The sequence below is a fragment of the Pelecanus crispus genome, chromosome 1 (genome assembly GCF_030463565.1).
Source record: "Pelecanus crispus isolate bPelCri1 chromosome 1, bPelCri1.pri, whole genome shotgun sequence".
NCBI classification, from domain to species: domain Eukaryota; kingdom Metazoa; phylum Chordata; class Aves; order Pelecaniformes; family Pelecanidae; genus Pelecanus; species Pelecanus crispus.
In genome coordinates, this window is record NC_134643.1 from 141,658,660 (window position 1) to 141,674,480 (window position 15,821).

General features: G+C 37.3%; 1 protein-coding gene across 2 annotated transcripts in view; it reads right to left on the reverse strand.

The window, feature by feature from the left end:
* Positions 1 to 15,494, reverse strand: part of MOSPD2 (motile sperm domain containing 2) — a 37,859-nt gene extending 22,365 nt beyond the window's left edge. For both annotated transcript variants that reach the window (XM_075727972.1, XM_075727973.1), the window contains exons 1-4: positions 15,451 to 15,494; positions 6,631 to 6,786; positions 5,745 to 5,831; positions 3,259 to 3,413 (exon numbers count right to left, since the gene is read on the reverse strand). In XM_075727972.1, the coding sequence (XP_075584087.1) occupies positions 3,259 to 3,413; positions 5,745 to 5,831; positions 6,631 to 6,676 (288 nt within the window). In that variant the 5' untranslated portion in view covers positions 6,677 to 6,786; positions 15,451 to 15,494. The remainder of the gene's footprint in view (positions 1 to 3,258; positions 3,414 to 5,744; positions 5,832 to 6,630; positions 6,787 to 15,450) is intronic.
* Positions 15,495 to 15,821: the final 327 nt, after the last annotated feature.

Consider the following 15,821-nt stretch of genomic DNA (forward strand, 5'->3'; position numbering starts at 1 on the left):
ATCCAATGAGCAGTTGCACAGAAATAGTACAGCGAAGTCCCCACTGCAAAATCCAGGTATAATAGAACTGACTACACAGTAAAGGGCAAAAAAGACATTTTCTGAAACAGGTATAGAAAATAAAGTAAGAGATGCCTTACCACAATAAAGTATTACAAAGGAGACCTTCCGAAATAGTACAAAACATACTGCTGATGGAGGATCCAAAGCCTGTCATAACAGTAAAAATGCTATGGGGAACAGGCTCCTAAAGTGATGTAAATGTGCTATTACAACATTTGCGGGGGGGGCGGAGGGGAACAACCACCCCTCCCCATATAAAAGGATTACCCACAACCTGAAAGCTTTATTAGTAGCTTCAGTAAGTAGAAACTAACTAGATAGTAGGCAGAAGGTAGCCTTTAATAGAAGCATTTATCTCAACTGCTTGTTCCAAATGCAGCATCTTTCACTTAACATAAACAGTGATAGATTTCCAAGCAATGATTAGAATCTCCTGTGCACTAACAAGGATGCTGCTCTTTATTCTGCTGCCTATCCAAGAGCAGTACTATCGGATATCAGGAGGATGGATCCATTATTTTGATGAAAGTCTGGAATTAGAAGTACAGATTTCAGCAGACCATTCAATAACTGCATCTATTCTAGGCACCTGAACTGGTGCAACAAGGCATGAGCTATCAGAATTACCTGGCCACATGCTAGTCATAAAAGCTAACATAGTAGATGCCCTAGCAATAGAACAAACAAATGAAGCATGCTCTGGAAAAGATCTCAGAAATCCAAGTTCTTTTAGCATAAACTTTATCAATTACTCTACATGGCCACAAACAGCCATTTCAAAAAAATACTCCTGTTCTGTGATAAATGTACTAACTACAAAGCAAGACTGTACAATGGGACACTTATGGACAGCACTTACTGAGATTGAGTCTCTGGGAGTCTCAAAGACACTGCTGGAAAGAAGTTGCTTCAGGATATGCTCCACAAAACCCAAATCAAGTTGCTTTTTCACATCAAGGAAATTATTACAACCCTTCATTTTTGTTATATAAAACCATGGCTCCAGTATTATCTTTAGAAGTATGGATATACAGCTTTCAAGGCACAGGTAAGAGCACCAAATCCTGCCTTGCAAAACTGAATTACACCATATTTATTTGTCAAAATATCATCTCAAAAGCTTGTGTCCCTGTCCTGCACAGCTGCAAGGTCCTAATGCAACATTAACCATCTTGCCCAGAAAAGGTAGAATGCAAGCTTTTTTTTTTTTGCTTCTATTTAAATGCATTCCTGCCATACCAACAAAAAAAAAGACAGAACAAGATACAAGTTTTAGCCATTCCTATAAGAATAACAGGACAGCATGGCATTTCATAAGAAAAATTTCAATGTTCTATGGAAATATGATTTTTTAACCTACAATCTATGAGATTTTTAGTTATTAGAGTGAATCTATAAATATGTAACAATAGGCAAGATCTCCATATTGCAATCTACATCAGCTTAGATTCCACTCCTGAAAGTGGGTGCTAAAAATGTACTTTTCTCTACTGAACTCAGCTGAAGAGAACGACAGAGAACTCTGTAGACTTTGCTCTACCTACATTAAAATTACTCAGGACCATCAATTCAGGAACAGTTCTTAAATAGATTTAAGTTTCATAGAATCACAGAATACATATATGAACAATTTGCTAAATTCCAATGAGCATCTAAACTTAAACGTTCTCTCAAGTTTACTTCTGGCAGGGAATTACCCAATCCTATGTATACCCACAGTAAATCTCTAAGTAGTTCCCAAAGTAGACTACTGACTTGATATTTGATTAATTGGTATGGAATTAGGGTTTTTTTAATACTTGTTTCCCAATACCTACAACACAGATTTTTAAGTACTTAACTCTGAAATGCTTTTAAAGTTGATGAAACTTTGAATTTTGTAAATTATTGTACAAATGGGAAATAGTTTTCTGGAACAGTTTCCCAAACTAGTATAATTCTTCTTAGCTTCTTTAATGATTCAGTTCTACAGTTACATCCAAGGCAAAGGTGAAATCCTACTCTTAAAATCATTAGAATTTTCTTTTCTAATTGCAACCTTTTGAATATCATCACTTTTACAGAAGTGACAGAGCTACACTGCTCCTCCTTGATTTTGTAGTCCTAAAGAACATCTAGAAATGCATAAAAACTTTTGCCAGGAGAAGTGTCTCTTCTTCCGAATGAAAAGTTGGAATCTCTCATTTATGTAAGGTCAAGCTTGGAGGAAGCAGTCTTCAGTAAAGATGACAGATTGGACAAGGAACTGAAAAGGGGGTGAAGATATTATTCATGAAGAAGTATAAACTTGAGTCTGATAGGCCTACAATTCAGAAATCTACCACATCTGTTCAAATTCAGACACCCTCATTTTTTCTACATCTGTACACAGCAACAAGCATGCAGATTTCTTTACCATATTAGTCTCACCATTGTAATAACATGTTTTGTTAGTGAGAGAAAAGACAGACTTGGGCTACATTTAGTTAAGACAAACACTGAAAGCAATGCCTACTTGATGAACTGCTCTTTTGCATCCAGCTAGCTTCCCTTCACAACAAAATTCAATTGGTGGAGAGATATGTATGCAGGGACTTAAGAAATGAACACAATTTAAATATACAGGGACAGCATACATAGCATGGAGGAGGGAGAGCCAGGACCAGGATTAGAATTGTCAGTTGAAGACTCTGACGTGTCAGAACAGATCATTATCCTCAAACATCTCAGCCACTGTATCTAAGGGTTTTAATGCTTCACCATTACCCCATTTTTCCATCACTCACTCTTGACTGACTGATTTATCCAAAAAAAGATGACAACAATGAAAATGGAGCTGTTGAAGAAACAACAGCAACTGTACTCACAATAAAAGATGCCTCAGCCTATTGACTTTTGGGTGCTTAAAAACTTAAGTTCTACTACTGTCATCCATGACAACTGACAAACCAAACTGGTAAGCAACTACTATATATAGTCACTTTGGCTCATTCACCAAACTAAAAGCAAGTTTTCAGTGTGCTGTACAACACAAAGTTTAACATGTAACAAAAGATTTTGAAAACTGCTCACATCACAGGAAGAAGCCCTACACATAACCGATGCAAGCAATTAAGTTATTTAGGTACCAAGGACTGCACTGGGACTCCTGTTTTTCTGGGGACATAGGTTAAATAATTCAGAAAACAATCAGAAAAACACAATAAAAATACTTACTATGTGACTGATTCCAGTTTCAGCCATGTCAAATACCACTGTTAAGGGCTTTCCATGATCCCTCTTGGCATAGTGTTCTAACCAAAAAGCTACCAGTTTCTTTTTCTCAAGTTGCTGTTTAGGATCTCTTGTGTGATGTTTCACTCTGAACCAAACTTGTGAGAAGAAAGAAAACCACACACAAAAACTGAAACAACAGATCCAAATTAACAGAAAACATTATGAAAACAGCTACACAGGATGCACTGAAATTTATTAACACCTCTGAGTTTCTATTTTACACTGCTACTGATTTTGCAGCCACTGAACAGTCAGAAAACACAACTGCATACCTTTCCACTCCCCCTTTCCCTGTTCATGTTTTTATACTGGAGCTTTTAAAAATTGAAAAGACAAAGAATTACAGCACAGAAGAAACAGTGGAGTGAAAAAATACTTTTCATGTATTTAGATGACTTCTTATATAGATTATTATTTCATAATTTCAAATTAAATCACACACCTCAGATACGGTATTATGTTCTGCATATATTCTAAGTATCGTGGTTGTGAAACTTGTTTCTTCTTCTGCTTAAGTTTTCTACAGCATTATAGTTGGTGTGTTTTGAAAAACTATTTATACACACACATTATGAATTACATAAAAAGCAACAGACCTTTCTAAAATAAAATGAAAAAATCCAGAAGATGAACAACGTTATATAAATGAAAGCCTAATACATATCCTTCTGGAATAAGAAATGAGTCATGCAGAGACAAGTTTTTCCATGAAAAGTAGCATATTTCCAAGTAACAGACTTTATAATAAAGTGTCTGAAACCAAATTACTCATTATACAATGAGGTGATAAAAGAAGCATTCGGGGCAGCAATGTGAAGAGCAACCTTCATTTTTGGTACGTCTACAATACCAAAATTGGACAAGCCCTGAAAATAAATTGTAGATATACTCTAAAATTTTTCTGCCTGAAACTTGGAAAGTCTTACTAAAAAACAGATTTCTTCTCCACGTCTTTTACTTCCAATTGCAAATAAAAAATATTTTATGGCTCGTGTAAATAAACAAACTTTTTTTTTAAAACATAGCATATTAACTACATGCTGTAAGTACAGAATTTCAAAAAGATACCCCTATTAAACACAGGAGTCTTGTGAAAGTAACCAGTAATTCAAGAACGTCTTTATGCTTTAACATGTCTATTTTACATAACAGAATGAGAACGGAGCATGTGGCCCAAGAAACATGTTTCTCAAATGTTGACTAAGCAGGAACTCTTAACTACAATACAATCTCAATTTGCATACCAAGTCAGATATTCTGACACAATCAACATTCACAGAAGAAACACTTCAGGTATGGAAAATCGAGACATTAGTTATGTTTCAGGGACAATAACATCAGAAATTACTATTCACCCAACTTACACATTCTTGTCATGAAACAATTGCATAATTTTCTCAGTCCAAGCGCTGATGCAAGAAAGTCATGGTTTTTTCTACTTCTTCCCGCCCAAGTCTCACCAAATTGAGCCACCCAGTATAACCATGCTCAGCTTTCTAAATGCTATAAACAAAAAGGTGTCACCACCACTTATCCTTGAATACTTACGTTGGAGGCTAAAAGAAAATCATGAAGCATAACAAAGCAACAATTTTTCATACAGCACTGATATCTTAAAGTTATAAGAAAAGGGACAGTTTGACAAAACACAGCCATAGAATAAACTTGTGGAATTTCCGCTAGCACCCATCTTTGCACAAACATGAGATAAATAAAAATACCTCAGCTCCGTGTGTGAATTGGCATATTGCACAACAGGTAAACAATCCCACTTTTTGGGATAACAACAGGATTTAAGCTTAATTAAATGAAAGTATGTGAGATGTTACAACAGATTCATTTATTGACCACCTATTATACACTATTAAAAAACCTCAGGAGTATTTCAGGCAATATTTACTGTTTCCCTACAGATCTTATTCTTTAATTACTAGAAGTTCATCACACAACCTGAAAGTTCATTCTCCAACAATTCTCAGCTGTCCATATTGTTACTAAACATTCCAATGACATCAGAAAAAAAAATGAAAAAATGAAACAAGAAAACCATTGCAGACCTCCAGTGAACCACTGCAAGTATGTGGGCTGCTGGAAAAACAATGACAATGCACTGTAATAATGAACATTTATACTAGTCATATACTCACCGCAGTAGATACAGAAACAATGCACTTCAACAGGAAAGTTAAGAACTGCATTATAATTAGGATAAAGGTTTATGATTTTTGATAAAGTTTCCTCATTCCACTTCTGTGATCCAAAGAGATACTCAAATTTACCAACTTCTCATCACTTTTAGCAAAAACAGTTGCCAATATGTACCTACTTCTATTTTTAAAATGTTTATTTTTCAAAATAGATGCTAAAATGCTGGAAACAAAAAATAATTATCAATGACTGAAAATATTATATTCTGTGTAACTTACATAATTTATAGCCCTCTTTATCATATCCATGCAGAAAGAGAGAACCATTTTCAAATAACCATTTTGGAAGGACAGATTCTGTCAAGTCTGCAAAGCCAAATGAAAGATTAACAATAATAAGTAATGATTAAATTACTTAATTAAATTAAATGAAAAAATTATTAAATAAGTAATCATATTAATAATCACATTGTAACTTAACAGAAGTCACTAAAAATGCAGAAGTCTAGCAACAAAATACAAAAATGTCTTTATAAATGCAAATATTGAGCTCATTTCAAATCTTTACTATCTTCTTCCTCTCATGCTGTAGAATATGATCTATTTCAGAAGAAATAAGAATTAAAAAATTGATGTAAGTAAAACAAATGCTGCCAATGTTTAATTTTGCTCATATCTGCAGCCCCTCTTGCTCTATCCGTTATTTCTGACTGTGCAGTCCTGTAGGTAAAGCTGAACTTCAAAACATTCTCACAGCACCAAACCCAGATTTATTCTACCTAGGGTGCCAGACCAGTGCTACTATAACACAGTCCTGGTTTTTGTGGGGTTTTTTGTTGTTGATGTCTTTTTTTTTTTTTTTTTTTAAAGGACTCCATTCTAGCAAATGGACAAAGACAAAACAAGAGATAGCTGCCTGCCTTCCTTCCTCTTAAACAACCTTTCAATAGATATATGGAACCACAACAAAACAGTGAGACAGTATTAGTCAACATAAAAAGCAATAGTTCTATTTTTTTTTTTTGAGTAGAAAAGTTCTTGCTCAGCTCTCTGTGATGCTTACAAAACCTTTAAAAGGTGCTTAATGAAACTACATACAGAAGTCAGTTGTAGTTCAATAGGAAAGCAACGTACACCATTAAAATAATTCTATAACATAGCTTACCATTAACTGTATATTCTTTCCTCCACTGAAAGCTTTCATCAATCATCTTTAATGTATCATCCACAACATCATGACGCCAAAGCAGATAATTTTCAACCCATTTATCATCTTGTTGAAGTCTTTCCACATCTCTAGAATCATATTTATCCGATTTATCTAGCAAATAAATTAATTATTGTAAGAATACAGCATTTGCTATGTAAACATGAAAAGGGAGATTTGTCAAGTTTCAATATAAGCATCTACTAGGTACATAGGATTCCTTTTGCAGTCTCAAACTTAAGTAGACAAAGCATAGCACGAGGAATTGTTTAAAAATGTCTACCTACTGTGATGATATTTAGGAATGCTACAAGATTACTCTCACTAGAAAAATATTTTCTGTGATTCTTATTCAAAGAAAAAATCATTAGAAAACAACAAGGTGTGTAGGGCAGGTGTAATTTTTCTAAAAACAGGTTCCTATAATATAAATTAGTATATAGTCTAAGAATCTGTGTACTGATGAATGTATATATTAAGCATCACTAGTTCAAGCTTGAGTTCTCAAACTTACAGGCATCAGCATGTCAGACCACAAAATGTCAGAGAACAGATGTTAAAATCACTGTTTTTGACCACACACTATACATCATTGCATCAAACAAAATTTTTTTCTTTAAAAAGATTATATATTCTACACTTGTTATAAATTGTTATCTTACTGAACACAAACTACATACAATTCCAGAGCAGTACAAAACCCCCAAGCCTCAAACTCTTCTTGTATCAGGTTAGCAACAGGATAATAGGTTAACATGCTTTAGGAAGTGCTTCAGATGAAACAGGAGTCGCTGCTCCTCCTTACTTTTTTTTTTTTTAATTATTTTTTTAAACAGGAAAGTTTGTAAAATACAAATGTCTAAGTGAACCTATTTTTATTGTAGCACATTTTATTGTGCTTAAACAAAGGCTCAGTTTTTAGATCAATACTCCTCTTTGTCTGAGAAATCTGCCTAACTGGAATGTAAATCAAGTAAGAGCCCATGATAGAAACAGGCTTCTGAAAGCAACAGACATTGATACACATCTCTTTGCTAACTACTAAAAACATAAGCTCTTAAATTATTCACTTAAATTTATTTGTGATTAGGATGAGAAAAGTTAAGACTGGTTGTTAATAAAATAGATATTAATTTTCACATACTGGAAAGATGTAAATTCGTCCGTCAGCAGCAATAAACTCAAAATAACTACTTTCAGGGCCATCATAATTGAAATTACTATTTAGAACTGTGACAGGATGGTGTAGGGATGCATATTTCAATCAGACATCTTAACTCCAAGGAAGACATTAAGAAAAAGACACCATTAAATTCTGCTAATATTTTTAGTTTTACTGGCCTACATGCAAAGCTATGACCTATTTTACTTGTCTTTCAATGTATACTGTTTCCTGGCACAAATTAGTCAATATAACTGTAAGAATAAACCCATTCTAAATGTGCCCATCCACTGAGAGTTATTATAGTTGCACTCCCCCAGTGCATCTCTTCACATCCCACTGCTTCTCACACACATTACCTACTCAGTTCCTTCTTCATTAGGTTTCAAATTTCTCCTTCCCTTGATGCCATCCCACTACCTTACCTTGTTCCTTAGCCAAACCTACAGTCAAATCCCACTTTCCTTAATCTGCCCCCCACTTAATCCTCTCTGCCCAAAAGCCTCCAGTCCACTAAAAACTCTCTCACTCTTTCAGTTCCTTTTCTCATTATTCCCATACTTGCACCAGACAACTCATTCCCTATATTCTGACTAAACCCAGTAAAGTGGACACTCAGCACAAGACTGAAGTGCTGTTTTTAACTTCTCTGTGACTCTAGGTCAACCACAGAGGGAACAAATTGCGAAGATGTGGAGTATTAAATTTTGTCAAGTCTCAACTACTTGTTTGAAATTTGATTATTCCCCCAATGATTTATGATTTGGACAGTTTTGCCCGAGAAACGCTAACAGTACCCAGTTTCAAGTTATGCATATCCTACTTGTATAAGGGGTTTCAGAGCCACACACCACCGGGTAAAAACTAAAGAGGATAATGTTTCACACTGCTTTCTGAGGCTCTTCTTGCTCTCAGTATCTATTTGAGAGCAGAACTGTCAGAATGACAGAACAGTGCATCTTGTATCAAGCAAGAATATAAAAACATTCACATATCATTATGCGGAAGATGCCTCAGTGGCCCAGAAATGTGTGTTCTAACAAGTTTGCCCAAACTCTGAACTTATTTTTTTAAAAAAATGGAAATTTACCTTTATGAATATTTTAAGAGAACAAAAGTGAAAGAGGAACAGAGAAAATGTTTTATCCAAACTTTCAATACCACAATGAAAGGCCAGCTGGATTCAGATAGGGACAGTTGAAAAAAAATAAAATATTTTTCCTCTCTTCAGCAACTAAATTCTCAACAAAATGACACAGGTAATCTGAATTTACAAATATACGACAACACACACTAAAACACAAACAACTAGACAAATTCTGCCTTGCAGATTGCCCGTGTTTCAATCAAGCAAGCTTAACAGGCCTGATAGAACAACAGGAGTACTGATTCCTGTTTTAACCTTATCTGATTTATCCAATTCTTGCTACAAAACAAATAAAATTTAGAATGAGATTGTGAACCCAAAAGGAAGATGTTTTATCTCACACATATAAAGCAGAGTGATATGAAATTGCTGGAGTCCATCCACTAATCCCATCATTGAAAGTATGTCAATTCAAAGGAGGAATTCCTTTTCACATTTGTGCATTTCCCATAATTCTGTAGACATCTGCAAACTTGTTTTCAAACTATGCTGTGAAATAATCTGAATGTTTCACATTTTAAATCACTCATGGAACACTTGACTGCAGTTACTGGATTATTAGAGATTTCTGGAGTCAAAACAGAATTAGTTGAAAGAAAGTAGACCTTCGGGGTTCTCAGCACATAATTTAAACACATCCTACACAATTTAGAGGTCAAAAGGAAACGGAAGTTGAGGGGCACCCAAACAGAAAGTCAGGTGAAACTATAAACCGAAGTATCTTACCTCAGACAATCTCTAAGCCTAGCCACTTAGGATACCTGTAAACATACACTAATGCTTTTCTCACTAGAAAATTAAGCACCTGTTTCTTCACACATGCAGAACTGCCACTAAGGTGCTGAGACAGTAAGTTTAGTCACCCTCTGTTCAGGGAGATGGACATCCCTATAATTAAGTCCGTAACAAACAGAATTTTGTAAGGTATTTGAAACACACCCCACCTGCCCCAAAAGTAACACAAGGAATAGCATTTACAGCTACTTCTGTTCAGAAAGAGCTAGTGAAAGCCACATATGTAAAAGCAGTGCCAGACTTCTGTGAAACATTTCATGGTAAAGGCAACTGAGCAGAAGCTTGGAAACCTGGTTCCTCCCTCAGCCTGTGAGATTGAAACCTTGCTGTATCCCAGAATAGTTCCACAGCCAGTGGAAGAGACAAAACTGGGATGCTGGAAGACTTTTCTGTTGAACAGGTAAGCTGTGTAGAAAGTAACCAAGACTCAGATCCAGAACAGCGATAGAAAGCATAACCTGCTTAGCAAATTTGATATTTATCAGAGAGCACTAAAACCAAATTCTAAGTTATATATGAGGGAGTAGCAGTGACAACAGCAAGAAGAGGCCAAAATTAGTACTCCTCATTCCCTCAGCTAAAAGGCCTTCCGGAAAATCGGGGTGAACAAGAAGATTGACCAGGTCTCAGAAAGATCTTTAAAGATTCAAAGTTCATCACCTTATTTAACCTTATTTTAAAAATAGCTATTTACTTTCATTTCCTCATTGACCTTTTGGGGTCAAGGAATAAGACAGAAAATTTTCTGTTTGAACAGCACGTTCTTCCTATTACTTGCCTTCCTTTTTTCTTGCCTAAGTGAGGAGTTCTGTTCTTTCTAGGACCACATTCTGCCCTATTAATAGTTGTCATCTTCAAGCTGAGAAACTTGTGGTGAAACTCTATGGCTTGATTACTATCTTCCGACATCGAGGACCCAGTATAACACAACACAACAGCTCTGAAAGGAACTCCAGAATCATGCAAAACTAAATGAACACAAACTTCACTGCAATGCTTTCACTGGAAGAATTAATTAAATTCTTTGATGCACAAATTTTAACATCCCCTCTCTTCACATTTTTTTTCAGTGCCATCTACATTACCAGGAGACCAATGCTGCACTGCTCTGTTTTCTTGTGGCATTCATGCTTCAGGAAAAATAATAGAAATTTGAGAGTATTCAACAAGAATATAGAAGAAAGACTACAGGACTGGAAAACAGGCATCATAGCCAAGTCCAACACTGAAATAATCCAGAGAAGTTCAGAATTCACAACCTGTAAAAACGACTCTTCCCTTCAGGAAGAACTCTTATCTAGAAAAGAAACGTTACAGAAGAAATCACACACGAAGCTAAGTAGGGATAGCAACTACCTTTGAATACAGAAAAAAACGCTCCATTGTACAAAAAATTGGAAAAAACAACTTAGCAAAGTATGTCAAGTGTTCCATTACACAAAGCCTCTCAATTTAACTACTGCCTTCAGCTATTTCAGCCAATAAGTCTTTGGTCGGAAACAGTCATAACTATTCCTCTGACCTTGGCTAGAAAGAGGAAACCCATTTTAATTGGCTATTGATGCCTAACATGTTAAGCTAAGTAGTACAGCCATTCAGGTATGTGCCCTTCAAATGTTAGATAAGGAAATCTGCAAGACAAAACAATTTAAGAAGGTCAGTAGCCATACAGGGACAAGCATGAAGAAAACAAAACTATTTCCATCCAATAAGGAGTTATTTCAACAAAATCAAGTAGCAATAAACAAATAAAATATCTGCCTCCACAAGATGTTAGAAATTTAAACTTTAGCAAAACTAAACACTCTCAGTGACAATAAAAACTACTTTCAATAGAAAGCTCAAGCATCAGTATCACATAGCTTTCTATAAAAGTATGGGGTTTATCCTATCCATATGTTTCCTATCTTATCCTTCCAGCATTTCTCAGCCCGAAAGCCAAGAATCGGAGAAAATAGATTTTTCAGAGCACAAACAGACATAAGCAGGTATTCAAAACCTTACCTTAAGAGTTTTCTGTAATAGTCATATCACTATGGTTTTCTGAGGATGCCCCATATGCCTGAAATGTTATTTGCAATTGGGCAATATGATTAAGAAAACATATTTTGCTAATGGCTTAAATTTCATCACAACTTTAATCTTAAATTGGAGTGCAAAACCTCTCTTGCAAAATCTTTTTCTGAAAATTAAGCTTTGCCTAAAGGAGAAAGGAAAAGCATGCAAATGGGGAGGGGCAGGGAATACAGGCAATAAGAAATGGCAAATATGCAAAAGGAACTGTGGAAAAGACTTGTTGAGTGGAAAAATCTACCAAGATTTGATTATAAATAATTTCCACTGTAACATTAAAATGGAAAGTAATAGCCCAGATATAAAAGCTAATTTTAGAAATCCTCTAAGGAATGAAAATGCACTGAAGAAAAAGACAAGACTGTTTTCTAGCAAACACTGTTAGTACCAGTCAGTACTAGAAAATAATCTTTTGTTTTCAGTGTTCCTGTCACCACCCAAATCATTTACATCACCAACTCCTACAAAGAATCCAAACAGACAAAACAGAAATTAGGCCCCAAACTGCAAAGTGCTGTCCGCCTACCACATCAGACAGCATTTGCTAGTCTATTGGACTAACAGAAACTTTTAAAAGGCATATTTCCAATACTGAAATGCAAGGGTTTTAATTACTAGGGATATACATTCCTCACAAGAGCTGAAGCTGTCCTTCAAATGCAGCTAGAAAATTTGCTGAAGGGAAAAAAAACACCACAAGATCTCAGTTAACATTAAACACTGCCTTGCAGATAAGATCTCACAGTGGCCAAGCTTTCCTTCTAGAACCCCTCAATGGTCACATTTGCTCAACAACTTCAGCAAGAAAGTTCTCATGCAAACTTTGGGGAAATGAGCCAATAAGGTTCTCTGACACTGTATTTTCCAAACTGTATCTGACTATTAAAACTATTTTTTTATTTAGTCGCACAAATGAAACAACTGTATAATTCAGAAAACAGTTTATATATATAATATATATATATAATTCAGATTTCTGGTGCTTTCAGTCACTGAATAAAACGTTTCCCATCCTACCCTGAAAATTGTCAAGACTATAGTATATTACTTGGTTGCAACTTGTATGTGAAATATTCCAACATGTATCAGATGTCACAGTTAATATTATATTTTTCTGAACCAGCTATATATTAATATATTTGTGTACTTCCTGCTTTAATCTAAAAATTGTATTCTGCCAATAGACAATTTTAACCAAAAGTCAGGATTTCAAAGGCCCTCTAAGTTTCCATTGCACAACAAAAATAAACATTACTGCAAGACCATCGCACCATTTGTGAGCATTAACAATTCCTATTGCATGGGGGTGAAACCGTCCATAATATGGAAGCACACCTTCATAACACAAAACCAAGTTTCTAGAATAATCAGGAACACTGTTTTCCTCAGAGGGTAAATAAAACAGTGGCAGCTGCACCCCCCAGAAACAAAACTGCCTGAAAATTCTACTCCAACTTTAACACTTGCAGCTCACCTCTACACAGAATTAGGTTCATTCTGTAAAGGCCCACAATTCTATGACCACACTAAACTTTCACAGAAAGTATCAGCTTCTCAGTGTGCCTGCACAGTGCCCTTAGTTTTGAAAGCAGACTAAAATTGCTGGATATGAAGCAATCATTTGTACCTTTACAACACAGAAAGTCACATGTTTGGGGGTGTCTGCATACATACACCTCCACACCTTTTTTCAATTAAAAGGAAGCATGAAAGAATACATTTTAGAACATGATACACAGCAAAGGCTGAAGGACCACAATAAAACTAAAATCCTGTGTTTTTCACACTTGAAGTGGGCATGACAACATTATTTTGCTTGTGGCATTCCTAAATTTGAGGGAGGGATGTCAGAATGTAAACTCAAAAAAATCCTAATCCTATTTTCTTGAAAGGGCTAAAAGCCCTAAACCATGACCCAAAAATGGGCTTACTGAGAAAATGTGTTCAGAATACTGCAAACAGGATTACAGCTTACCTTGCAACAGTATTCACTTATTTTAATGGCTGTAACGACCAGCCCAACAGAGGTTTCATTACAACTAGAGAAACCTGTGGAATTCCAAGATTGTAAGGGCTAGTTCAATTGAAAAGGTAATACTCCCTTTCAGCAGCAACTGTCCCAAAGCAGTTCTAGGCTTTCCAAAGTCATTTTTTATGAGTGTGACTCCGGGACAATAGAATAGAAAGCAAGATGAATCACCTATCATAGAAAAACATACACATTAACAGAAACCATTAACAGCAAAAAGAATTTATAATTTAAGATGATCCTCCACTCTCTTGAGCTTTAAGACTGCTAAAGACATCTTTATTCACATAGAAATACCAAATGGTAAAATAAGCTCTCTCTTCTTCAAGACACTATTCTAATAATTTTGTCATCTTGCCAGAAATACAGGTCATCTCTAACCAAGGCCAAAGTAATTTCCTTTATGAAAGTTAGCAGGGCAACCATATGAAACTAAGTTGTACCACCCTCGAAATCCTCAAAGTTTGCAAGAAAAGTGCGACAGCCAATCGTAAAGAAGCCACAGAAGCATGGGACTGTCGTGGTTTAGCCCCAGCCAGCAACTCAGCACCACGCAGCCGCTCGCTCACTGCCCCTGCCCTGATGGGATGGGGGAGAGAATCGGAGGAGTAAGAGTTATCAGCATTCTTCTCCTACTAAATCCAAAACACAGCACTATGCCTGCTACTAGGAAGAAAATTAACTCTATCCCAGCCGAAACCAGGACACAACCCTTACATAAAAGTGATAACGAGGTGACCTCAGTAATTCTGATCGGGAACATCAAAGCAAGGCATGTGTTTGCAGGGTTGAGGCTCGTATCAAGAGAGATGCATGCAATTTCTACTACTGGGCTCTTACTGTATTTGCATTAAAAATTAGACAGAAGCATGTTTTTAACAGAAAGCCTTTAGACAGTCATATTAAAACATACTGTTTACTGCAGTTGTTAGCATGCACTACTACTATATATTCTTCTATCATAAGCAATGCAAATCAACCCTGAAATGAAAGGAAACCCCTCTAGCCTTACCCTGGTACTCCCTTTCCCCTAGGCACCCCCTGGCCTTCATTTACAAGTTTAAAAGCATCTGCACTTAAGAACGGAGTTGGGCACGCAGCATGGTTTTAAATAAGGACAGCATGAGTTTAAAGCGCAAGTTACTCTAGAAAAACAACTTTCCTTGACAAGCTGGTCGAGGTCAGCATTTTTTTCTTTTTTTTTTTTAATTCCCCACCATGTTTTACATCTGAAAAGCACCAAGCGCAGCAGTGATCCAGACCCCACGCTACAGCCCACCAAGCGTGTGTCAGAAGGACCCAGGCCTTTGCCCCAACATGCCTTGTTGCCCAAGAGAGCAACCCAGAAGAGAGCCGCAAAAGCCCACACAGAAAAACTGCTTCGTGCATCATGCCCACGCAGCAGGTCGGCCACCTGAAGTAAAGGCAGAAACACCCACTCAGCCGGGAAAGCGAGGATACGGGAAGCCCGCCGGGGAAAAAGAGACACCGGGCGAGCCCCAGAGGCCACATCCACGGAGCCGGGCCGAGCGCTCCCAGCCCACCGCCGCCTCCAAGCACCGGGGCGCTCACCTGCTAGGTACTCCGCCGCGAAACGCCGCCTCGTCTCGCCTACCAGCGCGGCCTTGTCCTGTCGTTGCTGAGGGGAAACAAGAAACGGGAGCGGCGGGAAAGGAAGGGAAAGGCCGGGGCCAGACACAGCCCCGGCCCCTCTCCCGTACGACGGGCCCGACCCCCAAGCCCGAACCCCAGCCCGATCCGCCGCCTGTGCGCGGGAGCGGCTGGGGAGGGAAAGCCGGGCCGGCGGGAGGGAGGAGGGCAGGGACTCACCTCAGCCATGGTCCGGCGGAGCCGCCCACACCGGCTGCAGCGGGGCCGGCGAGCACCAGGGGCAGAGGGAAAAGGGGATGGAGGCGTCGCGTGACCCCGGCAGGGGGCGGGGC